At 36.4% G+C, this 22,642-nt stretch overlaps 3 protein-coding genes across 6 annotated transcripts; 1 reads left to right on the top strand and 2 right to left on the bottom strand.

Moving 5' to 3' along the window:
- Positions 1-77: 77 nt before the first annotated feature.
- Positions 78-5,682, bottom strand: LOC109856222. Of its 4 annotated transcripts, none has more exons than XR_002250371.1 (5): positions 5,120-5,682; positions 4,690-4,954; positions 3,947-4,219; positions 1,376-3,229; positions 78-300 (listed from the first exon to the last, which is right to left on the bottom strand). XR_002250371.1 is itself a non-coding variant. In XM_020431245.1 (4 exons), exons 1-4 carry the CDS (start codon positions 5,369-5,371, stop codon positions 3,144-3,146), a joined length of 876 nt encoding a protein of 291 aa, XP_020286834.1. In that variant the 5' UTR covers positions 5,372-5,682; the 3' UTR covers positions 970-3,143. The 4 variants fall into 4 exon arrangements, 1 of the variants encoding a protein (XP_020286834.1); XR_002250373.1 differs by having other exon boundaries at positions 1,407-3,229; XR_002250372.1 differs by lacking the exon at positions 78-300 and adding an exon at positions 685-759.
- A 7,131-nt stretch (positions 5,683-12,813) lies between these two features.
- On the top strand, positions 12,814-15,090 carry LOC109856214 (sideroflexin-1). The gene is made up of 4 exons (XM_020431236.1): positions 12,814-13,296; positions 13,626-13,802; positions 13,933-14,321; positions 14,447-15,090. The coding sequence occupies exons 1-4, from the start codon at positions 13,118-13,120 to the stop codon at positions 14,689-14,691; spliced, it is 990 nt and encodes a 329-aa protein (XP_020286825.1). The 5' UTR covers positions 12,814-13,117; the 3' UTR covers positions 14,692-15,090.
- LOC109856215 (39S ribosomal protein L2, mitochondrial) lies at positions 14,924-17,844 on the bottom strand. The gene is made up of 2 exons (XM_020431237.1): positions 17,578-17,844; positions 14,924-15,819 (listed from the first exon to the last, which is right to left on the bottom strand). Exons 1-2 carry the CDS (start codon positions 17,804-17,806, stop codon positions 15,143-15,145), a joined length of 906 nt encoding a protein of 301 aa, XP_020286826.1. The 5' UTR covers positions 17,807-17,844; the 3' UTR covers positions 14,924-15,142.
- Between the last annotated feature and the right edge of the window lie 4,798 nt (positions 17,845-22,642).

Below are 22,642 nucleotides of genomic sequence, written 5' to 3'. Positions count from 1 at the left end.
TAGAAATCGTGACACTGCATAAATGTTTGCCAACAAAAGCATAAAACAGTGATTAACATTTTTACTAAACCTTTTATATGATCCACTTTTCATATGGAAATTTTCTTCTTCTTGGTTGTGACGTCAGTGAAGATCGCTTGTTTAAATCCAATCAAATTAGTCACGAGTCCACTCGCGGTTGCACACTTTTACAAACGATTTCTCTCATGTTTTCTTGGAAACTTACCAATATATCGGAGGTAACGTGTGTCTTTGAATAGTGTCCGTGACCTGGACTTGACTTCCGAAAAACTGGTTTACCTATTTTAAGTTCGTTTACGTGATAGATCGTCTTACGCGATTGCCATTTATATTTAAAATTTGACATAGAATCTTTGTAGATACATTTCGAGGTAATGTTTGCAACACGAAAAATAAAATTTTAATACAGAATAATGTTAAATCATAAAAAATTAAATTTTTAATCTTTCAAATTTCGTACGTATAACACGTACATGTATCTTTTAGCAGCACTTTTGAATTTATAACTTAAACATTCTCTCCTTGCGCAAAATTGGAAAAATATTCTCTTTGCAAAAGAAGGTCACACTCTCTGGTGTCTCACTTTTTCGGATCGAGTTTCACATTCGAACCAGTGTGACACGCCTACAAAGTTATTCACTCGTTTCTTGAAAATGCAAGTCTCATTAATAAGTTAGCTTCTTCGTATTGTTATCAGTCACTATTCCTTTTTACGCAGATTGTTTTTACGCGGATTGTCTAGATGAATTTTTGGGCAATTACACGTCCAGTTTATCACATACACAAAGCAATACAAAAAACGTCCTGCACTAAGTAAAATGTTTTTTTTTGAAAAACAAAAGGAATTTATGATAAAAAAAAATGTTAATGTGTCACCTTTTGGCAAAGGTTTTTTTTTATTTATATTTATGTCATTTTTATATATTAACACATAAATACGTTAAAATACATAAATTATACATATATACTCTATAGTTTTCTATTGGCGCAATTTCGCGATATCATCTATCACCTATAATCTCTTAGCTTAAAGCAAGGTGGGAAACTCGTAGGAATGTTTTACATAAAAAAAACATCGAAGAAAAGAGATGCGCACGCACAATACATTTTAAAAACTTATTTTACAATTTTTGGTTCTGTTACATCTAGATAATAAAATAAATATAAAATATACACAACACAGAGAGTACATTACAAGCGCAATTTATCCTAGAAGTTCAGACATAAATCTACACAAACGCCAATCATTGTAATATTATTTTACACTTTTTATTCCTATCTTTCCTCCAAGGATTATCAGCAGTAAAATTCTAATTGACTTCCGCAAGTAAAACCCAATCTGCTCAAGCAATACCTTTAATTAAATTGCTCGTTGTCGGGCTTACTTCCTGCGAAATAGTTTTCCAGTGATATCCGAAACACCTCCGGGGCATTTATTTATATACGCACACTTCTCAAGATCATCCGCCTACGTCATTCATACGAACCGAGCATGTACGAATTGTACAGGCAATACTTTTGTCGTAGTACGGATGCGCAAGTCGAGCGCCCGTGACATGAACGACGGTCCGTTACGTTAATGCGACTTTTTCATTCGCATATAACGTAAGAACGTAACGGTCGAGTTGTCGCGGACAAGTTCACGTCGCGTATCGATCGCAACGTATCCGCAGCTATTCTCGATATATCGCTTCCAATTAGCCTTTCCTCTTGTTTTCTGAAACATTCTCGCAGACCTCTTATCTATCAACTTATCCATTTATCGAGCACAACTTCCCGAGCACAACTTCACGAGTTCTCACATTCGTTCTCGTTATTACATCTCATAATGTAACAAAAACTATTACTAAACAAAAATCTATTAAAAACTTAAAAAATTCTAAAAAACAAATTAGAAAATTAGTTTTCTACAGAATAATAATAATCTCAGTCATTTGTGACTTCGTTGCGCGCTGGAAAATCCAACTGCGGTAATCTTATTGTTAACATCTACATGAGGAAAATCTACAAGAGTGTTTTTACTGACGCAGAAAAAGGGCAAGATTTACCGAGCGTGACCGTCATCAAAAACCTTAAAATGTGTCGACGATTGATCCTCTCTCGCGCACCGTCCGATAACGGTTTTCGATCAAACGGTGCGTGACTGTATGGATTACACATGGACAAAGTGTACGCACAAGACAGCGTATACGCACATATAACAGTAGCACGCGGGTCAGCTTGAGCCAGAAACCGGGCGCTCGTCCAAATCTACCAGTAGGTCAGTAGAGGGGCCATCGTACTCGGCCGAACGTCCGGGCGGCACGTGACCTTGACCGCGAAACACCCACCTGTTCACTTAACACCGCGTCGTCAATCAATTTCTATCTTGACGTTTGGAGGAAAATCGTGTCTTGGATGAAAAATAAAAACTTGTCAAGAATATCGTTCACTGTCAAGAATCAATCGATATTTCGTTGCACATCGACAATTGTGATTTTATACAGCGGCAACAATTTTATAGACATCGTCGAATGATAAAAGCTAGTAAATTGAGATATAAACGCGTCTTTGACATGAAAGTATAATTAGCAATAAATTATCTATTTTCGAAAGAAGCGATAAAAGTATTAAATTGAAAAGTATATAGACTGATTCTCACGATCTGAAAGGAACTTATTTCATTTTTTTTTCATGCGTCCTTAATGTGAAGTTCCAGAAAAAACCGGATAGCCGATATTACGCCCTTCCTTTAAGTCCGTAAAGTTGAAAAGACTATACAGATATGTCAATATATATCTTCGAGTAACGGTAAGCCACGTGAAAGTTATTTCGCGAATGGTTCTGGCGATCATTGAGATAGGTGTTGAACAAAATCGAGATAAACGTTTGACGACGATGTTAATTGAAGTTTATTCGGCACGAATCAATTTCTCGCGATGGTAAAAGCAATTTTATCAGCGGACTACCGAGATTAAATTAATTATAAAGATTACTCGCGATTGCGCGCTACTTGTGTCAAAGTGCTAAAAATTTCGCGGGTCTCGGTGCAATCGATTCGCGCGTACTTTGCCATTGTAAGATTGCTCCAAATAAATTGTGATTTATTCGCCGAGTTACTCCGATCGGCGAGTTGAAATTTTTCACCCGTAGGGATTGTGAAATATGTGATAGACTGGATATCCCATTTGGTAGTCGCTTCTGTGCCAATTACTTTCTTCGTCATATCCTGCAAAAATGTAATGAATATTAAAATGCAGAAATTATAGAAATTTATAACGTCTATTATACATTCCGAAGAGTGATTTTGTGTGCAAAGAAAATTAATATGTTTATTATACGATACATTAACATTGAATATTTTCGTAAAATGTTTCCAGAGTTATCAAAAAATTAAAACGTATATCACAACTGTATAAATGTGTGTCAATTATAAAACAGTCAAGTGACAAACACAGTAATAAAATATTTTCGTAAAATGTTTCCAGAGTTATCAAAAAATTAAAACGTATATCACAACTGTATAAATGTGTGTCAATTATAAAACAGTCAAGTGACAAACACAGTAATAACTTTCGTTGTTGATTTATTTTGTGAGAACTAATATGTTACATGTTTATATCAGAATTTATGACACGAAACGAAATCGATTTTAATCTGGCCTACATAATCTATCTATATCATGCTAATCGCGTTTATTCAATAAGGAACTTGCTTTTGTACATTGGCAAAGTTAAATAAATATAAGTTAAACATTAAATTATATTTTAAATACAATTTAAATTATATTTTAAATTTTAAGAATAATAAAATTATAACTTGAAAAAAATATATTTTTTTTGTATTCTTGTATTACTTATTTTTTATTTAAGATATTTTACAGTATACTAATTGAAAGTTTATTTTTTAATAACAAAAAAAAAGTAATTCTCTAAATTCGTCTTACCCGAAGGATAATCAGCTGGTGCTTCCGCTGCACTGGACCACAAGTGGAAAGGATGTGTGTTTTTATGCGCGTACGCGTGCGGTTGTTGTACTTTGCATATTTTTAAATGTGCCAGCACCGACGGCAAAATTAACGACCCAAGTACGAGAAGTTTTTTAATGAAGTGAACTCCTAGGAAAATCGGCAGTATCAATAGTTTCAGTTTGATCAGATTCAACAGTATGAGAATCGGAAGAATTATGGATTTCTTCTTCTTGAAAATTCGCCAATCGCCTGTAAATAAAATAATTAATTTGCTGATGTCTCAGAAACTATCAAACATTACAAATTGTTCAACTGTTTCAAATCTATTGTGAATATCGTTGCCGTTACAAAAACTGCGAGGTGAACGACTCTTATTACTTTGCTCTATTATTTTAGTTCATCGGTTTTTTTTTTCAAATAACGTATTGTACATATTTACGACACAAGCTATTTGTAATATCAGATACGTTAGAATGTTACGGTCTCGTTGCGTACAATAGTAAATACATATCTATATGTACGTCTTTTTCTGTGTCATTATTATAAAATAATCAGTACATCAAATAATCAATATTACATATCGCAATGAAGACTACGAAAGATTAAAAATGTAAACGTGCGTGCGTAGTGTATTTGTCAGTGTTATATGAATAACTAATCATATAAATAGACATTTTAATCAAGATGCGTATTTATTTCCTTGATAAAAATCGGTTTACCTTCTTCTTTTTTATCTTCAAGTTGTTCAAGTTCATCCTCATCCATAAGCATCAGACCTGGGGAAAAATCTCTTGCAGTTGCCGAGTTGTTTATTGTATATGCAATGGCACGTTTTGTCACTAAATCCTCTATACTATTCCTAATAAAGTCCAACGTTTCCGTTATGCCGTTTCTAAATGCTCGAGAATGTGGCAAAACGGGCAAAAATGACTGCTTGTGCATCGGTGGTATTTTTATTATTCGAAATGGTCCGTAATTAAATTCCTAAAGTATGACAATTTATATCATGTGATTACATTTTTATGATGTTTACAAGTAAAACTTTTTATATCAAATTTAAATAAATTGAACGACTTGTTGCATTAATTTCAAGTCTAAGTTTTTTCAATAAAGTTGCTATTTATCATACCGTATACATTAAATATTTACTTTTTCATTCACCAAGGTGTTCAACCATCTCACGATTTTGTACTTGCCGCAGGACGGAAAATCTTTTCGCAAATTGCATTCCATCTGACATTTTTGAACGAAATTCTCCGTGGCATTGTCGTAAAGCAACGAGTATGTTTGTTGCGAACAGACAATAAGCAGAAGAAACATCCAAAACGATGTTTGATGTTTCGTTTTTGAACATCGGATTTTGTAGGGCCACTTAATAACTTCGAACTTGCGGTACTTCATGATTTAAATCGACGATTTTGCACTCGCTAAATGTCAAATCTCTCAAATAGCCCGATTTATCTCATCGCAAACGGCGATGACGATCACCTGTTTCGCTCTCAGCTTTCGCATAGTCATCGTTATTAGTCGCGATAATTACATGAGCATTATGCGTGAGTCGTCAAGACGCAACGCGCAAATTGCCGCAATTAATGTAGATAATATATTACGGAGTGACGTAACAAAGGGAAGCACCGCGACGTGATGTTATCGCGCACTGTTATCACAGCATGAAGAAGACTCGCACGTTGCAGAAAAGCGAGATTAGGTGCAACAAGCTCACTGGCAGTGGTTAGAAGGTGTCCTGACCATTTATATGGCGTGCATTTAGGTCGGTGGGGGTAACGGTCCATGACTTAGATAATGCCGTGCAGAGATTGCCACTGCACTCTTCGCACGATGTAGCAGCGTCTCGGGGGAGACGATACGAGAACTCCGCCTATCATTGGCTGCAGAGCTCAGTGGGACTTTCATATAATGACAGTGAAACAGATTCACTTCAGAATTCATGACACGTTACACGCAAAAAAATTGAGGAAAAATGTATCTGTCGCACGATAGTTGTTAGACAGCATCAATTAAGTTTTTCGAAGTCCTCTTCTTTCTTTCTTTTAATCGATTTTTTAATTAATGTGTATTTTTTGTTATGTTTCTCACATTTACACACACACACACACACGCATTTCTGTATTAAAGATTAACAAAAAGAATTAATTTCAGAAATATTGAATTTTATTAATTTCTCTGTGTCTTTCTTTTGCAAAAACCAAAGAATAGTCTTCGGTTCAATCGATTTACTGGAAAACAAACAAGGATATTCACGGAAAAACAGGTAACGTTGTTTTTTATCAAACGGAAAAATAACATTAACGGTACTTCGTAGTTGCGCGACCAAAGTTGTCAAGCTAATAACAAAACAATCAAGATTTTTCACGAAGATTTCAAGCCCACTTGAACCAGCGGTGAACCGCACCATAATTACTGAACGCTGTATACACTCCGTTTTCAGTTTACAGAATTCCCAAGCGTAGTGTTTCTTTAATCGAACACGCAGAATGAGGACACGCGTCACGATGACCGTGATGACAATGTCCTTCCGTGTGCGTTTATTTGGCGTTTTGAAGTTTGAGAAAAGGTACGTTCCCATTCTGCCGTACGTAATTGCAGGTGAACATTTCTTGAAGCGCTATATTTTCTTGCTCACCCACCCGCAACGACCGCTCAATTTTTTATTAAAGATAATTATAGATCGCGTTATAATAATTCGGAAATTTGTCCTTTCACATAAAATTAGGCGTGTAATTTGAAGAGAAACCTTTCCACATTAGCGCAACTTCAAAATTAAATCCATATCATTCGCGACTTTGATATCAACAAAGGTCGACACGTTTATTGAAAATTATTGAACTGCAATATTTTTTATCTTAGGTAATCGAAAATTCAGAAATTATTGTAAAATATAAATAAAGACCTAAACTATATAAATAAAATATAAATAGATATAAATCATTTAAAAATTTTAGTTGTTCCGATATATTTTTGTTTTAAAAGTTGATTTAACGTTTTAATATTAGAAAATCAGAAGACCAATGTTGCATTGAATTTTCACTATCAGGAAAAGTTGATTCTAATTTATCCAAGAAACTAAAGAGAAGTACTTATCTAGAATACTTATATTTAGATCAAAAATGTTATATAATAACTGACAGCACGCATGAAGGAACAAATAAGATACAAATAAGTATAGCGATTGATCGACCCATTAACGCTATTACACAGTTTTTACGTGCATTTGAAGTGTTCGGGGTCTTTTACCCGCAACCGGTTTGTTGTACCTTTGTTGTGCGTCTTACTTTGGCTTCAAACATATCAAATTGTTTATTTACCATTCAAATGCAATTTTTGAAAACCATTTTCCTGAAGAAAGATCAATATCTGATCTTGTCGCGTTATACTTGACTTACTTTATAAAACACGATGTCACGAGCGAACGCATACATACGTACCGTTGTTTCAACAGTGTACGAAAAACAGGAAATACTCAACAACTTGAGATACACGAAGAAATCGCAAACCTATATGTAAACTAATTATCTAACATATTAGTTTCAAAACACTTCCTTTAAAATTTAAAAACATCGCACGAGATGACAATGTATTTGTTTGTTTTTTTTTCTATAGTTTTATAAAAATGAGTACAAATCGTTAATCCACAAAATCCAGGCAATACATTTTCACGGAACGTGTCATCCGGAAGACAACATCACCATCTTACTCCATTGGCCTGGAAATTCGCTCTGTCGCATTTGCATAGAGAACCATAATCGAAAAAGTGTTTTCCGCGAACCGATATGCGTCAACAAGATCGCAATAAACAGGAACGAGTAATGTGTCGTACGTGCTGCGAGAAACACACGTCAGGCACACTCTTAAGCGAGAGCTTTCACTCGCAGTTACGAGCGGACGCCCGTCGTGTTCGTTTGCTTGGGCCGCTCATTTCTGTTAAAAAATAAGGTACAATAAGACAAAAAATTAACAAAAACATCATTAAATTTTATAACAGAAGCAAACGAGATTTTTGTTGGTGAAAGGTCCGGCATACATTGTTGAAACGCACACTGGTCGCTCACAATATAATCCGCTTACTCCTTTGCCCGGCTGACCCAGTACGAGACACCGACAGGATATGAAATGGTCTCACCGATTCACCGATCTCGATATTGCCTTGTTACACATTTCCAGTCGGAAAGAAGATTCTTGAGAAAGAGAGCAAAAAACTGTCTGCTGGAAAGGACCGGTATCTACTTGCTGAGCTGTTATTAATTACAGAGCGGATTGATAAAGAATGCAATCAAATCGTGGAAAGTACAGTTACCTAACAATATTATCGGCATGATATTTCAACGATCTGGTTACGATCAAGACTGAATGAAAAACAATTGAATAAAAAGTAAAAATTAACCCTCTATGGGCCCATGTAACTTTCAAAAGTCACAAGCTAATATATCCACATTTTACCAAATAGTTTTAGTTCTTTTCACAAGATGATGTATACGTCTTAATTATATAATGCCTCCTGAAATAACCAATAACAATATTGATGACGGTTGGCAGCACCATCAACCTGAAATGTCAAAATAAAAAAAAAATAAAAAAATAAAAAAAAAATCTTAAATCTTTTTTTAATTAGCATATATAGGTTTATAATAATAGATTTTCCGTTGCATAAATTTTTTTTATATTTAAGAAAAAAATTCGGCCCATAGAGGGTTAAATAAAAACACAAAATTTTCTGTCAGTTTAAAGACCAATGTTACACAATGTGCAAAACAGTTTATTTTACATTGTATTAAAAGCTGGAACAAATCGGTAATGTCCTCGAACTGCAGGATACATCTCAGTTTCTTAGTCACGCTCACTTTGTTACGTTTACAGATATTGCGTGACGTGCAAACGACACCGTAAAGATTATATCCACATATATATTATATCTCTACAATAAAATATATTACGTATCTCAAAAACTTCTTAAAAACGATAAACAATAGTTTACAACCAAATCGTGTAATAAAGTGCGCGGATTATTAAAACTCGGAGTCGATTTTCTCGATGTTTATTGCCACTTTTGCCGACGCTGATTGATTTTTGGCTATTTGTGTTGCAATTTGATAGTTCGGAATTACGTGGTTATACTTGTTATGTCTCGTAGATAAGATAATTTTAAAAATGTGTGAAAAAATATGTATATATAATATCGAGGTGGTGTCGCGTCTGTTGTGTTTTAGTAAAGATGTAAAATTTGCAAGTAAAAGTACTATTTGTGGTAGAAAAATTTGATTTTTATTAAATAAAATTATTCTGCTTGCAATACGTTTAATTTTTTTAATCTGATTGCATTAATATAAGTTATATTTGAAATAAACACAACGCTTATATACGTATACAGAATTATGTTACTAAATTTACGTCTCATTCATCTATTCATGCGAAATGAAAACATGTCCGGCGGTACACGGTAGCTAATTTAGAGAAATGATTAGTAGCACGAAAGTGATGATATTCAGACTTTTTTAACTGTCATCATTAATATCGCAAGATTAAATCACAAATTATTGCGTGTAGCTACGGAAGATTTGTAGCTTTTTCTTTGATCTTCTTCTCATGATCGACAACATAATCTTACGTAAGTAGTAAAAGCCACAATAGTGCCATGAAACCACAAGAATGAATCAGAAAGTAAATTTTCAATTTTCATATTGTTACTGTTTCTAATCCATTATATATTTTTAGGTGATAAATTCAATTTTATAGTGGAATACTTTTGATCAATTTTCGATATCGACTAGAAAAAAAAAATTGAGATCAACTGTGTTTTATCATCTGGCAATGGCGTGATTGTTGAAACAGAAAATGTGCCACTGTCGAAGAAAATATTCTTTTAGGCGCGAGCAGATGAAATTGCAGCTGCCTAAAAACAAATCCGTAAAATGAGTCGTTGGAAATGCATCGTATCGGTATTCGTGGCATTCGCGACAAACAAAAAAAAGAACTAAAATCGCAACGGGATATTTTCCGCAGTTTAAAGAGAATAATTAATCGCAACATTTCTCGACAATGTCTTCGCAATAAAGTATCGTGGTTTCGCCTATACATGAATCGGTATTGTATAAGGTGACGCTTATCAATTTTATTCTATTTTAATTAGTTCATTATACTTATTATAGTTCAGTACACAGATAAACCTGTTTCGTTCCGCATGAAATTCTTTTCTCTAAAGATCAAAACTAGCGTCACACGTGCGAGTACGTATGTACATATCAAAAAATTTCATAATACATCGAGCAAGTGTGCGTACGTAATCATGTGAGCACGTTTCTATAGTCTTTCCCGTATTCTCATTCTGTCTTCGTACGTTTGTTTTCGGTCTCAGCTTCATGCTCGAACGCTTAACACGTAAGTAGGCTAGTGGTGCATCTCTGCTATTATCACTTCAGCATTAAACGTGACACGCAAGAGAAATAAACATTATAGTTGTTGTCTCTCAAGACAATTATTCCAAATGTCAGATAAACACCGCCTTGCAATTATCATTCAAACGGTCGCTGCATTAACGCGTCGTAAAACATCGCTTCCTTCTCTCCTTTTTGCAAGTATTTTTCATGGATGCATTTTATCGTAAAAAGACGTAAAAATAACTTTTGCCAAACGAAGAAAAAATTTCTATTTTTCAAATCTATGTATGATGTTAAATAATAGAAAATTGAGCTTGACAACTTTATGCGGCGTCGTCAATTCCGAGTGAATCATTTATTCCAACTTCATATACAAATTGACATAACTGTTCAGTTGTGTGTTTGCGAAACATGTCAACCTCTCTACATTTATGGTTTTCGTAAGACTTAAAGCACAAATAAAATATTAATGCACCATCGTTTTGCATTCTTGCGTTTCTATAGTGAAAAGATACGTGACATACTAACAGGCTGAATTAATTAAATCTAAGAAGCAGTAAAACCGTGTTTTGTCCTGAAGAAGTTAGCGGAATCCTCGTCTCGTCTCGAGAATGGGAGACACATCTATTAAGACGCTATTAGATGACACATTTCGATACACTCACTCCTCGCGGCTATTCCAATTAAAAGATTGATATAATAAATATTACATACATGTGGCAAATAAAAACCCCATTGACAAATTTATTAATTTAAAATCCTGGCAACAGTATTGACAGTTCAAACATATCTACGTAAATTCTATAAAAATAAAACTTTCGTTGGCATTTCGGCTGTTGAAATCACGATTCGATTGCGGTCACTGCGTTTAATTAGCGCTGATGGGATTATACGGGCGCAGCAATCTATCTCTCGCAAATCGATTCGTTGAAAAATAAAACGCCACTTATAGAATCACGAGCGACATACTTTTTTGGAAAAACAAAACTTGGTTATTTTTTAATTACGAAATAAAGTTGTAATAACAGTATTGTCGTCAAAAATCTAACCACACAACTCTGACACAACTTTAAATTATTAAAATGAAGTTCAGTCGCGTACATATGTAATAATTAGTTTAGAAAGTTCGGTCGCTGAAATGTGAGGCGTCAAAAAAATTTATGTCCACCAGGAAGTAATAATATCGCATAATTCAGGTCATTTCGACGATTGACATAGTAGCCTCGCTGACAAAGAAGAAAATCGCAATTATCATATCAATTATGTATTTGCATGATAATTGAAAATAATTCTATATAATCAGAAAAATTACTACTATTGTGCATTTAACACTTTCCACGTTGTAATCATTTCATCCTTTACATAAAGTTTCTTTTATTGTTCTTTGATGCGAACTATTGGTTTCTAGATCAGTGTCAGACACTTGCGTGCATAATATTTAATTTTCTACAGAGTAATAAGAACACTTTCCCGATATTCTTTGACGTGAGAAAAAAAAAAGATAAATGTTTATATCAACATTACATATTCGCACGGCAGTAAATGTTTTTTAACATTTTGTCTAATGTTAATAGTTGAAAAACAAATGTGCATATATGGAAAAAGAAGATATAAAAAAATGAAAGTATAAGAGGTATAAGTTTTTCTTTTTCTGATATAAAGAAAATTACGGAAATAAGATTCAAGAAAAATAAAATGAAAATTTATTACCGCATTTATGATCCTCATTATGACAATTGTGCGTACTACTTAAATATTAAATATTACTACTTAAATATGTATTAACCTAATTAGTAATTATTTATGTTATCAACAGCCGACTTTATTACCTAAGAGAAAGTAACGATAATGATATTACAACAGAATGAGTATGAGTTCATACATTCAGGAAAAAAAATGCAATGCTAACACTATCAAGAAACATCTGTTGCTTTTTTAGCACAGTCGCGATTATAGTAGGCAAAGTCACTTAGCGATATTATCACTTCGAAAGTGATAGTTTCTTGCTCCAGAAAGTTTCTTTAAACAAGAGAATTGGAAATATATTACTTTTAAAACTCTTTAGAGCTAGTTAATGTTTTATACAAAACATACAAATATAAAATAAAAATATAATATTGCGTAAATATATATATATGAAGATTTAATTGTGTAAAATTTTACATGAATGTTTTTTATTCATAAAACGTAATGTCTTTTAACTCGTTATTTATTGTTTTGTTAAATAAATCAGCATAAAATTTGTCATATTGTTACACATATTTGTAATATAATTAATTTTTCATTATTCGCGAGAAACAGTAAGATTTTTTTTTTTGTATATTTATCACCATCTCGTGGTAAAACCAGCAAATATATGTGTACGTGGGCGGTTTGTGCGCGCGCACCAATCTTATCGATGAGAGGCAAAGCCCGTGGTAGAGGCAAAGCCCGCTGACGTAGCTGAATCGAAGAAGAGGAGTGAAGGGAAAAGACCGGCATCCACAGCACGTTGAAGCGGAGCAGAGAGAGAGGAGTATCAGTGGCTGGACTCTGGAGCGGGTCAGTCGACCGGTTGCCGAGCAAACAGCCTGTTTTGCGCAGAACGGCACGCATGCCGTCTCTCTGGAAGCTGCCAGTAGGTGTGTGCAGGTGCGACGAAAAGGTGACGGACTCGTCGCGAAGGTGAAGTGGGGAGAAGGTAAACACACATATCGAGACGGAGAAAAGAGGTGGAAATCTCAGGTGAGTTCGGTCGCCAAGAAGCCACGAAGAGATGCCGGAAGAAAAGCAAGTAGCGGCGCAAGCCAATGCGCCAGACATCGATAAACCGTACTGGGATCAGAGCACCTATCGAGGAAGGGCGTTGCACTTTTTAACAGTGACAAACCCGCTCAATGTCTTTGCCACGAATAAGCAGCTCGAGCACGCGCGCGATGTCGTCACGAAGTACAGGTAGCCGATATTATTTCTTTCTCTGAATGTACTGACATTACACTAGTATCGTGTACATGTCATATTACATATATTGTGTTTATGTGTACATGTAATAAATTTCTTGTCTGCTGCGTGTATGTGACTTACTATTGCTAGTTAGCTATCAAAGAGAAAAGAGATAACTTTGTTTATCGAATTTGGTAAAATTCTACTTTTTTTCTTTTAAATTATTTTTTATAATTAAATTTAAAATTTTTTAAGTTAAAATGAAGTTGCAGATTTTTTTATATTTTTTATGTGAACACTTCGAAAAAAGTAAATTTAACAGTAAATTTTGGATCTTGCAGACAGGGCGAAGACCTGAAAAAACAAGGAATCAGCGAAGATGAATTATGGAAATGCAAATATCTTTACGATAGCGCCTATCATCCAGACACCGGTGAAAAAATGCTGTTGATAGGTCGTATGAGTGCTCAAGTGCCGATGAACATGATGATAACCGGCTGCATGATGACGTTCTACAAGTACGTAATCAGAGTCGTTTTTTTTTTTTTTTTTTACTTGACATATGTAAAACAGACATTATCGCTCCTACTAGAAACCTCGACCTCAAAGACTGTTTATGTCGAGACGAACTGTTCACATGTTTTATAGATCAACGCCAGCTGTGATATTCTGGCAGTGGATCAATCAGTCGTTCAACGCCATAGTGAATTACACGAATCGAAGTGGCTCGAGTCCGATTCCAACGGAGACGTTAGCGCAGAGTTACGTCGGCGCCACGGGAGGCGCCGTAGTGACGGCGTTGACCCTGAATCGTCTCGCTCAGCGCGCACCACCATTGGCAGGCCGGCTGGTGCCATTGGCAGCGGTCGCAGCAGCTAATTGTGTCAACATCCCTCTCATGAGGGTCACTGAACTCCAAAATGGTATCGAATTACAAACCGAGAACGGTACGAAGGTAGGCCACAGCAAACGAGCAGCGAAACAGGCAATCATGAGTGTGACGTTATCGCGTATACTTATGGCTTCTCCGAGCATGGGTAAATTTGTTGTATTTATCTTATAACTAATTGAAAGAGAAATATATATAAATATATTATTGAAAATTTAAAGGTAAAAAAATGATTTAAAAAAACATTTGTTAATTAAATTTTTTTTTATGCAGTATTGGCACCGATAGTAATGAATTATCTGGATCGAAAGAAGCTATTGCGTAATGCGAAATGGGCTGCCGGACCGATTCAAGTGCTGATCTGTGGAGTGTGTCTCACTTTCGCGACACCGCTCTGTTGCGCTCTTTTTGCGCAAAGCGTGCCGATCTCAGTAAATCAATTAGAAGCGGATGTGCAGAAAGAAATACGTGCGCACGATCCCAGTCTGGAGACTGTGTATTACAACAAAGGCCTTTGAAAACTGGGGCTGGATCCCCGCACGAAATTCGAATATTTTTACCGATCCACGAACTTGATCTATTCTTAAACTCAGGTATTATACAATATTCCCGAGCACAGTATTCGAAAGCACAAATGTGCCATTAGTGTATCCGATGACTCCTACAGTTATATAGACGATTTGCTGTTGTTGTTTGTTAGATATAAAATTCGTAAACAATCGATGTCAGATGCAATCGTAAAACGCTAACTTATGATAAAGAAACGATTCTCTTTATTGTACACGTCCAACAGATACATATACATATCTCTTCTTTTACTTTGGTCAATACATATATATCGTGAATTTCTTGCGCAAAATGCAGATTATGAAGTGAGAAAGAGTAACGAAGACAATAAAATCTACATTTACATGTTCTGAGTGAATGTTTTTATTCTTAATACATTTATGATTCTGTTATTGAAGTAGTTTAATTATATTCGCTATTCAAGACAAGAATTTCTGGTTTTGGGCGGAAATAACCGGTGATCGTTTTCACTGGCGGAGGAGGTCTAATCTTACGACCGAATCTTCCGGTTTTACGATGCCACAGACCGCTTCTCGGTCGATTTCCCAATTCCCGATTTTTCTGCGCGCTGCCAATCGGTGTGGAACCATGTTCGACGTTCGATAATCGACCGACTGTAGCCATACACGTCTCATGAAAGCTGAATTGATGTTTGCTCGGCATTTGTACAATCACGCGATCCATTTCTCGTTTTATAATGGTGCCGACAGTGCCCGCGGCATGGATGTAGAATCCACCTGTTCCCGGATTTTTTTCCACACCATGAACCCGAGTTCCATTAGGTAAGGCACCGAGAGGATAGGCATCTCCCTCATTAGGTCTCACATGATTACGTGGTATTCCACAATGAGTGCGTATTATGTCGCCTGGTTTCATGTTCTCCGTGGCTAAAATATATTTAAGCTCGCGGCCTGAACCGATTAATGCGACGAAACTTGTTCTACAACCATCCTTGAAGACTTTTAAGACCCTCTCTTCCTTTGGTGGCTCGTTAACATCTTTGGGTCCATCACGGATCCATTTGATCCAATGATACTTGTGCTTTATACCACCTCCGATACAACCAACTACTACCCTACCTGTTATAGAAATAAATAATAACTTTAAAATATTAAAAACATTCTGCAAAAAATCTAAATCTCTTCTTTTGAGTGTCTAGTAATTTATCCTGTAATTTATTCAACAAAAAAAAGACAATTCTACATAATTTATTTTAAACAATTTTTGGAAAATGATTCAAAAACTATTTTGATCGCCACAGATTGATATTTTGGATCAGGATTAAGGTTGTATTCAGGGTAAGATCTCAGTCAAAAGTTTCAGAAACATAGCGTAAACCGAACCTATTTTAATATTTAGATAATTGTTTGCTGGAAAAGTATTATTTGTACTAAAATAAGTTACAAAAACTATTTATTATACTTTTAATAACTACGGAAAAGTTTTTGCGTATATTTTGTGTTATTTTGATAATAAGAAAGATAGGCAAGATCGCAAAACGAGCAAAGAAAGTAGGTGGTGTATTAGATAAGTATATTAAACATTAAACAATATAATAGGCGAAACGTTTCAACTTACAATGAAGTCTTCTTTAGTCGCAATAATATAAATAATAATAATATTAAATAAAAATAAAAATAAAACTAAAAGTACAAAGAATGGACAAACGCAGTTACATTTTAACATAAAGATCTTATGCAAAGTAATAGTGATCAAGGTCATCCAGTACTTGATTGCCGCCAGGTTGTTCACTTTTGATATTTTTAAGAGTAAGATTACACCTTACGTGCAACGTAAGATAAATGAAAAACTGGAAATGTATTAATCATAAAAGGTTATTAAAACGTAACAATTGATGTATAAAATTACAAATATAATTGTTTTATGTATATTAAATATATATTTTTATTAATTTTAGCAAAATATAAATTTATATTTTATGTGATATTCTCGAAATGACTATTTTTTCAAGTGGAATTTGTTTTTAAGATATTTATTAACAACTGCAAAAAGTTTCAAAATTATGGCATATCTACATCTACAGTTATTTTGTAATTTATATCAGAATATCGTGAGAAATCCCATAAGAACTCGTGTTAAATTAAAATCGTACTAACTTTTTAACAAGGCTCGCAAAGAAGGTGAAATTTTGCACAATTTCTTTTTTTAATATTATCTACTGACTGGCAAATTTCGAATAATCTGGCATATCTTTTATCTTACCTTGAATACAACCTTAATAGCGATTTCGGTTGATCTGCACCGACTGCATATTTCGAGTGTCGGTGTAACTTGTGTTTTCGGCTGGTCGAATGGTGCAGTTCCTTGCTCGTGCCGCGTATTCGTCTGAGCTCAGTACATTGTATAGATGCATGTTGGATGTACACAAAGTGACTCTCACAAATTAGTTGGAGCCAGTTGGTGTGGTCTCGTGTTCGGCTGATATACACTACCGTGGTCGAAATATCCAGTGCAACATCACATGAGTGTACGCACTTGCACCAACTCTACACAGGTAGCACATCGGTGCAGACCAGCCGAAATCGCTATAAGTTTCCTAAATTATAAGTTAACTTAAGCTGATATGTAAAGTATCTGTTTTATCGTCAAGTAGTTCAATCTAAAGATTTTTTTATACACTGTAATGTTCAGCAACGGAAAATTCTTCCTTGTGCGCATGCGTACATTGTCACAGCTGATCAGTAATCATACATTCTTTATGAATCATTTATTACAGCATCAAGCTGCTAATAAATAATTCATAGCGTAAAGAAGCCTTTATAGTACAATCTGCAAAAAATCTAAGTTCTCTACAATAATAACATTATACCACGTACCTGTAGCAGGATCTCTGCCTCCTAAGTTTGTAACATTCAATGGTTGTACTGTGTACTCATCCTTGAAATGAACAATTCTTCGAAAAGATTTACCATTGCCAGTTGGAGGTAATTTCACAAACTTAAATCTATATCTTTTTGGTATTTGAGATAGCACTGAAGTTGTTAAATTAATGAAATTGCTTATTTGTTGACCGAGAACACGACGTGTCAATGCCGCGGCAGACATCTTGACCAAAACACCATCAGTTGCAAGCAGTTTCGCGAATTGCCGCTACTTGCGCTAGTATCTTGCTGAGAAACTATACTAACTATACATGAACTGTTAGTAGATATTCCTACTTTTCTTATTTTCACAATGTTTTGCCGATATGTTGGCTACTTATATATAATAAAACTGTTTATTTTTTAAAACAAAAATCTGAGGAAGCCATTACCAATTTTTTGTTCACGTTGTTGCAATGGTGTTTTTTACTAAAATTATATCGAGACGTTCTATTGCGGGAAAGTGAGCATATTTCATTGCGTGACACTGTTACTTTGTGTGAAGAAAACTTTTATTTTGTACTTGTCTCACTTTTATGTTTTATTTTACTGTCACTTAAGCAGGCAAACGCGGAGACGTTTTTAATCTCTATTACACCATACAAAATACCTAGTAGTTATAGTTATAGTCAAAGTGAGAAACGTTCAAAACATTTTATTATCTACCGACATTTTAGATTGTGACATAGAAAAAATCATAATTTATAGTTAAATTTTCTCTTTACCGATAAAAAGTAAGATAGATCACTGTTTTAAGAAAATCAAGCACAGTCTTTACGATTAGTCAAAAGAGTTCACTGTTAGTTTGAAGTTCACATGTGTGGCACATTTATGATATGTATATATACGTAATATATTTTTTAACCATTTTTCTTAAACTATATTGTTTAGAAAAACTTACTTAATTAGTATTATTTAATATTTTTACATATCCATTTCAATTAGTTTTCATATGTAATAAATCTGTAAACTTTATAGATATTTTAAACCTTCTTTTTGTTGACAAAATATAATCTCTTTTTTTTGCATTAACTTGTAACAAATTACTTGAGTAATTTTTGTAATCGCAAAACGCGTGAATAAAATCACACTTAGCGCATCTTCCGAATTATCGTCTCACGTTAAACTTTGTAAAGCCACGCAATTAAGAACATATCTCATTGCGGCGCTCGCTATAATGAGGCTGAAGTTTAGTCGTGGCGCGTAAACGCGACGCGCCAATTAAGTGACGTTCCTTAAGATTTCGGCGCGTAAATCCCGCAAAGTGATAAAACGGATAAACGCTCGAATAACGTGGCGGCGTTATCCCGCCGAAGACTCGTCGCCGCACCGCCTGTGGAAAAGCACGCGCGACTACGTGCGCACCACGTCCCGCATAGAAGAGTGGGCGAACAGTGTAGAGGGGAACGCTTAATTGGCCCGGGGTAATTATTTTATTAAGTGAGAAGATGGCGGATGAAATGCTAAGAGAGAGCACGCTGGTGTGGTCTGCCGACCGAGAGGAGAGGGCGCCGACGGAAACGGCACGGTGGGAACAGAAGGGGAAAAAGGGGGGTGAAAGTGAGGGGGCGGATGGCGCGGCAGGTGACTATGTAGAGAGCGTTTAAATACCTATGTATCCACGGACGACTGTACTTCGTGTAGCGGCAGTTTTACGTGTAGGTGAATGCGGCCGCAACTTTTGACCGTGTATATGTGACGTGTCTCTCACGTGCACGCGCAATTCTCACCGTCACGCACGTTCCTCCGCTTGCCTCTGCGTTCCCTCCCCGTTTGTGTCTTGTCGCGAGAGAGAAAGGGCGGGGGTGAAAAAGGAAAGGAGCCGCGAGATAAAGGAGGATGGTATACGCTTTTGCGCGCGCGTTCAGCGTCTCCGCGTTGGTAGTGAAGAAGGAACATCTATTACCGGTACATAGGCCGAAGGACGAGACGAAGGAGGTGGAGGTTGGAGTCGTTGAGGGAGGGGTGCGGGCAAGAGTAGTCGAGCGGCAAATTGTCCGCCATCTTACCCACCTTATACCTTATCTCTCACCCTCGCTCGTAACCACCCTTATCCACCCCTTCTTCCGCCACGCTTTCCTCCAACCAGACCCTCTCACCCTACACGCCACCCACCCCCGTCTTGCTTTCCGCCTGGCCCACCTCTTCATCGTCCTCCTCGTCTTTTCCCTCCTTGCCACCCCCGCTCGTTCGCCCTTTCTCTCGACGGCGCCCCCGCCGTGCTACCGCCTCGAAAGCTTTAGATTACCTACCCCTTATAAGCGCTCGTGTTGCCCATTTATTACCACGACTCCCGCGACTACCACGACCGAAAGACCAACCGCCTTCTCTCACTTCCATCCCGCGCTTCCTTTTCATCCTTCGTTTTCCATCGTTTCATCCCTCCTTTCTGTCTTCTACCACCTTCGACGTCGCGCACCGTACACCTTCGTTTCTTCGTTCTGTTCTCGAGCATTGCCGCGATCCTTATTAACGCTTTAACGCTACCATTACATAACTACGCGTGCCCGCTTCGCTTCCCGACTCGAGAGGCTCGAATAACACGATTAGTCGAGTTCACAGAGAATTACTCGTACTAGAAACTATATCTCTATTTGTCTCTCTATCTATCTATCTCTCTCATTCTCCTTCTCCGTCTGCGATACGCGATCAACTGTGTTCTATATCCGTCTAGATTTAACGGCAATCGAACAATTCAGGGAAATGAGCGATAATTAGCAATAATGAATATTTCGCACGCGCTTATTATCTGCTACATTATCATGCGACTGTCATAATAATTAATACGCCAATTTCTATATTTATATTTCGTTTTCGCTATTTCTCGTAAATGACGGCGTGTTTTTTTTTCTCATTTTAATTGTTATTCTAATCATCAAAATTATAACATATTTTATATTATCTTGTTCTTTTTTTTCTTTATCGACACCTAATGCTCCAACATTTTTCTGTTTTTTTCCTCTTATTTTCCAACATTACCGCGCGGATCTTTATTATTCTACGGATTATACGTGGTACATTTACATCTATTTGAAACGTAATACGGCTCACTCTCTCTGCTCTTGAAGCTCGAATAATATTAATCGAGTTTGCGGAGAATTACGAGTAGCGATTGTTCGAGATTTATTACTACTTTCCATTTGGCCGAAATTAAAAAATGTAATTTTCAAAAATACAGAAACGTGCTTTGTACATGCTCAAAAAGAATTTCGTACATTACACTATGCTAAAAACTATGTGTGATGTCCGAAAATCTTCAAATTTCTGCTCTCTCGCCGTTTTCTTTTTTATATCTCATCAGCGATTATTTCTGCTTTTGTTTCTCAAATACGTACACCGACATTTCCTTTGTTCCATATCTCTATTCTCGAACACCTCACGGATCCTTATTACCCTTAACACTACCGTTACCTATCTCTACGCACGCGGTTTACGACGAGAAGCTCGAATAACACGATTACGCGAGTTTACGGTGAATTACGTGTGCTAGAGAGACGCGTCTATTCCGAGCGTACCGCGCTTTCTATCCGTTTAAGGTTTTCAGAATGATATCGAGAGCTCTTCTTTGAGGTGGAAACCAACACAAAGTGTGATATTACGCTTCAAAAGATACACGTAATGCGACACTTTCTCTCGATGATGCTAATTTTTTTTTTCTGAAAATTGCGGTTGTCATTTTAGTTTTATATTTAGTTTTATTTTTTTAGTTTTAAATTTACTTGATCTCGAGTTTTATATCTTCAGCATAAAAATCGTATACGACGTAAACAGATGAAATGAAAATTAAACGGCTACATTTAACGCTAAATATGCGTTGAAAATTCAAATGCGTTGTGTATTCCCGGCAAAAACATGCGTATTTATTTTTCAACCGTAGGATAATTAACTTCTACTACACGCCTGCATTAAGAGAAGTCACGTCATTGTTCGCGTCGTCGTGAACTACGTATTCGCACTTTTTTTTTCACAAAAAATGCCACACATTATAATTTTAAATTAAAATGTTAAACTCTGTACATATCTTCTACAAGATTACGACAATTAAATTGAAAAATAAAATGTTTTGTAATTATAATTGCTACAAGGAAATTAACTTCTAAAGCAAACACTGAAAGTTAATGCTAAGAGTGAAATTCTTCGAAATTACGCTGCTATGTAATACGGCAATTACCGCGAAAATTGCGAAAATTGAATAAACGCACATATGTAACTCGAGAACGCCTTTGTATATGCGCTACTCAGACTGCCTTACATTAGTGTCACACGAATTACCTTATATTGATCGCAAGCAGTAGTATTTAATGCGTACGGCTCGGCAATTTTCCACGCGGGATTTTCGCTCGCTGAAAAATAACCCCGATATTAGACACGCGAGGAAAGTTCGAGGAGGCGAGAAAAAGCCCGAAGGAAAAAAAGCCGAGAATGGCGGTCTCGGTCGATGAAACGTTTCCGCAGGGACGAGTTGGAATGAACCGCGCGCGGAAAGCCGTAGCGGGGAGGGAGAGAAGAGCAATGAGGGATGGAGGGAGCGAGAACGAGCGGAAAAAAAGAGCTCGTGCTCAACCACGAGAAAGATAAAGAAGATACCTAGCGGAGAATGGTACAAAAAAGACAGAGCGAGCCGAAAAGTGTGATGCGGGGGATGGCATTTCGCATTGTAAAGTTTTCCGGGCGACCGCAAGGGTGGGAGAGAACGGTGGAGAATGACAGGAAGGACGACATGGATGCGCGACGAAAGACGAAAGGGAAGCAGAGCGAGAGAGGAAAGCGGTCTCGGTTGACGGGCGGTTGCTTCGGCCCTGTTCTCGTTCGTTTCCTCTGAACTCGTCGGCCAGCGGCAGCAGAGAGAGATCTATGTATGGAGAACGGAGGTGCGAGAGAGTACGGAGTCGCAGGATGACGCGAGAGAGCGAGAGAGATCCCGTGTGATGTGAAGAGAGATACAGAAGAGAACTGCAAAGCATTACGCAGGATGGTACAACTGCGGGGATGCTGGACAAGAGGAACAGAGAGCAAAAGA

The sequence above is a fragment of the Pseudomyrmex gracilis genome, unplaced genomic scaffold (genome assembly GCF_002006095.1).
Source record: "Pseudomyrmex gracilis isolate BER0280 unplaced genomic scaffold, ASM200609v1 scaffold_110, whole genome shotgun sequence".
In the NCBI taxonomy this organism is placed as follows: Eukaryota; Metazoa; Arthropoda; class Insecta; order Hymenoptera; family Formicidae; genus Pseudomyrmex; species Pseudomyrmex gracilis.
The sequence above is the reverse complement of the archived record's forward strand: the minus strand, read 5'-3'. Positions and strand labels throughout refer to the sequence as shown.

Excerpts from the sequence above, each read along its gene's own strand:
- LOC109856222 (XM_020431245.1), bottom strand. The coding sequence starts at position 5,371 with ATGAAGTACCGCAAGTTCGAAGTTATTAAGTGGCCCTACAAAATCCGA. Across the intron at positions 4,955-5,119 it reads ACACCTTGGTGAATGAAAAA|GAATTTAATTACGGACCATT; the intron begins GTAAATATTTAA and ends GTCATACTTTAG. Across the intron at positions 3,230-3,946 it reads ACCAGCTGATTATCCTTCGG|GATATGACGAAGAAAGTAAT; the intron begins GTAAGACGAATT and ends ACATTTTTGCAG.
- LOC109856214 (XM_020431236.1), top strand. The coding sequence starts at position 13,118 with ATGCCGGAAGAAAAGCAAGTAGCGGCGCAAGCCAATGCGCCAGACATC. Across the intron at positions 13,297-13,625 it reads GATGTCGTCACGAAGTACAG|ACAGGGCGAAGACCTGAAAA; the intron begins GTAGCCGATATT and ends TGGATCTTGCAG. Across the intron at positions 14,322-14,446 it reads TATGGCTTCTCCGAGCATGG|TATTGGCACCGATAGTAATG; the intron begins GTAAATTTGTTG and ends TTTTTTATGCAG.
- LOC109856215 (XM_020431237.1), bottom strand. The coding sequence starts at position 17,806 with ATGTCTGCCGCGGCATTGACACGTCGTGTTCTCGGTCAACAAATAAGC. Across the intron at positions 15,820-17,577 it reads AGGCAGAGATCCTGCTACAG|GTAGGGTAGTAGTTGGTTGT; the intron begins GTACGTGGTATA and ends TTTCTATAACAG.